The sequence below is a fragment of the Sinocyclocheilus anshuiensis genome, unplaced genomic scaffold, assembly GCF_001515605.1.
Source record: "Sinocyclocheilus anshuiensis isolate Anshui unplaced genomic scaffold, SAMN03320099.WGS_v1.1 scaffold239, whole genome shotgun sequence".
Lineage (NCBI taxonomy): Eukaryota > Metazoa > Chordata > Actinopteri > Cypriniformes > Cyprinidae > Sinocyclocheilus > Sinocyclocheilus anshuiensis.
The window spans coordinates 646,239-649,571 of NW_015549568.1; the positions used below are offsets into that span (position 1 = coordinate 646,239).

The 3,333-nt window shown below is 39.6% G+C and overlaps 1 protein-coding gene across 1 annotated transcript in view; it reads right to left on the minus strand.

The window, feature by feature from the left end:
* Positions 1–2,084, minus strand: part of LOC107657316 (keratin, type II cytoskeletal 3-like) — a 15,426-nt gene extending 13,342 nt beyond the window's left edge. The window contains exons 1-4 of the mRNA XM_016445358.1: positions 1,847–2,084; positions 1,058–1,207; positions 730–879; positions 443–607 (exon numbers count right to left, since the gene is read on the minus strand). Of these exons, the coding sequence (XP_016300844.1) occupies positions 443–607; positions 730–879; positions 1,058–1,207; positions 1,847–1,925 (544 nt within the window). The 5' untranslated portion in view covers positions 1,926–2,084. The remainder of the gene's footprint in view (positions 1–442; positions 608–729; positions 880–1,057; positions 1,208–1,846) is intronic.
* Positions 2,085–3,333: the final 1,249 nt, after the last annotated feature.

The following is a 3,333-nucleotide window of genomic DNA, read 5'->3' on the forward strand; positions in this document are numbered from 1 at the left end:
AACCAAAACTTGTAAAATACATTTTAATGGGCATAATTAAGTGTGAAAATAACTGAAGGATATACAGTCGAACCAAAAATTATTCAGAGACCCGATATAATTTTTTTTATATTTTTTTTACTAGTGGGTGCACGACACTATAGTTCATTTATGTAAGTGAGGATAGCAAAATAAAGTAAACTGTGACAAATCATACTAGGATGCCTCGAGGGTGAGCAAAACACAGGCTAATTTTCATTTTTGGGTGAACTAACCCTTTAAGTTCAAACTAAATAAAATTAGGAATGTTCAACTAGCTGAAAATTTAAAAAAAAAAAAAAAATGTACAAATGCAATAAAAATATTGGTATCAGTACTCTGTATCAGGCGAGTACTGGAAAAAGTGGTATCGGTGCATCCCTAATTATTATTATTAACAAGTGACCAAAACAATATAACATACCTGTATACGGAGCTGTACAGTAATGTCCACATCCATTGCTGCAGCACTTCTCATTGTTGGGACAGTCAGAGTCACTGTTACAGGACGTGGTACACGATCTTCTTCCAGAGGTTGGGGGCAGACACAGTCCTGGCTTCATCACTGATTGCTGAATAATTCTATCCACTTAAATTAAAAAAAAAAAAAAGTTTCACATTACACTTCAGTCTCTGCTTAAAAGCTTACATTGAATTCAATGTTACTTGTTTTTTGTTTTATTGGAGGACCCCTAGCATCCATTAACTCACTGGAAACAGGTGGCACACACGCAGGCCCAGACTCAAATATACAGCATTTGTCTCCTCCAGAGCAGTCTCCATCAAGAAAACATCCTCGACGGGACGGCACGACCGTCAGCTTCATCGGACAGAAACCAGCCACCATTGTTGGGAAGGTCACTTGGAAATGTAATAGGTTACAGATTGCAAGTTATCCCATTTAAACATGTAATCAGAAAACACCACTGAATGCTGAACTTTTACATTACATTTCATTCTCTGCTTAAGAGCTTACTTTGAATTCAATGGGTTATGTTCACTTTTTTTTTTGGACCCCTAGCATCCATTATTAACTCACTGGAAACAGGCGGCACACACACAGGCCCCGACTCAAATATACAACATTTGTCTCCTCCAGAGCAGTCTCCATCAGTAAAACATCCTCGACAGGACGGCACAACCGTCAGCATCATCGGACAGAAACCGGCCACCATTTTTGGGAAGCTCACTTGGAAATGTAGTAAATTACAAGTTACCCCATTTAAAATGTCTGTTATTTCAATTTCATTCAATTACTTTGTTAAAGTAATGTAACTTACATTTCATTACTTTCCTAAATTTCTAACGAATGTTTTAACTCAAGTAATTTTGAAACATTTAAACCAGGCAGGTTTAACATTACTGTAGTATTCAACACTGATTACGGTCAGACTTTCAAAAGGTCTTTGATCACTTGAATTAAGATTATAATTTAATTTTAAAAGCACAGCCACCACACACAAAAAAAAAAAAAACTTTAGCACCCCTTTTTAGGTTGAGATTGTTCTCTAAAGTTTAAATACAGATTTTAAAAGCATAAGAAATATTTGAATAGCTATGGATACAGTTTTTGACATCAAATCTTTGCATAGTTATGACAGGAAACTCTGGCATCTAACAATGCCTTGGGGAAAAAAAGTTAATCTAAAGCATATACATAAACCCCAAATAGGAAATGAAATAGGCTAGTTATCAAATAAGTATGTCCTATTCTGTGTCCACACTCCTGAAACATTGGTGTCTCACATTTTAGAGTTACTTTCAAAGACCGAGTCACTTATTTCTGCATTTCTTCAGGCTGTGTAATGAAGTGAACAGATCTTCTCACCTGTGGCGTCTGTTATGCTCAAGTATCCGGACAGACCCGATAAAAAAGCAATCAACGAGCAGTACACTCGAGCTACCATCCTCACAATGATCTCTGCTGGAAAATGCGTTGAATTGGTGCGTCAGGAAAAACGGAGAGCGAAGCGCACTAAACTAAAACAAATAACCGTGTCGCTGCAACATAAAGGCTTTTAAAAGATCCGTCCAAGGATATCAGGTCAACTCCAACCCTGATCAAACTCACCTGCCTGTAGCTTTCTAGTAATCTGGAAGACCTTGATTAGCTTGTTCAGGTGTGTTTGATTGGGGTTGGATGAGACTGCTGCGTTCACGCCACGTCATAATAATTAAGGTAGCCTAATTACGAGAGGACTGAACTGCTTTGTCCAAATTGACCGCACTTGCGGTCTTTGCACTTGACCACTTGACCATAGCCGATCTGATAAAGCAGTGGCTGGTAAACATACGTGATTGTTTTACGACAGGGTGTCAGTGCTCTAAACTAGGAATCGCGACGCTGCAGTGTATGTGAGATCTGACGCCTGTTTCACACATACTCCGTTTGCAGTGTGTATGCGGTGCAGAAGCAGCACGGACTCATTGTGCTTTCACACAGGACGCGTTTGCAGTCCGCTCATGATCCGCGGCTGTTTAACACAAACAACATTTATCCATTATTTTGATTTCAAATCCAAACGTAGTTAGCGTATACTGAAAGTGCTTTTTCAGCATTGTGATCCTCTTTTATCACAGTACAGTTACACAATCTTTCAGACATATTCACGTTTAAACTCAATTAATATAAACAGCTTATGCATTTGGCTTCTAGATTTGTATATTAAATTGCTCAAGCAAGTGGAAACACATCTGAACACAGCATATAGCTTTCTTGTGTTAGGTTATCAAATATTTTAAATTAAAACTTACCACTGACAGAAACAGTCGGCTCTCGTGCCTTTTACATTTAAATCTTTATTACAAACAGTCCCGCTGGTCTTAAAGAACTTTGTTTTTCTACCTCCACAAGACACAAGTGCATGTTGCCTTATCTAAAAGTGCACTTTTATTTGCTTCAAACCTAGCCGAAAAGCCTGTCAAACACAGTGTACGTTAATTATATCGATTTATTGTGAAATTACTAAATTTCCGTGTCAATCCATGTTCCTTTTTATCGCGAACAATGCGCTGTCACTTTAATTCAGCGCGAGCAGCACAGCAAAAATAGACTCGGTGCGTAAACGATCGCTGCACTGCTGCAGACGCGCCGCACCTGGAACGCACTGACGGACCGCAACCGCGTGCAGTGTGAAAGCTCTAATCCGTTAACATGGGTGCGTAAAAAAAAACGCAACGCACACGCACTGCAGACGGAGTATGTGTGAAACAGGCGTAACTCCCGAACCCCGGGGGCTATCCACGCGGAGGTGGTCTCGTTCGAAAGAGGGCCTCGAGACCTACACTCCCTTCGCGTTCGAGAGGGTTCATCGA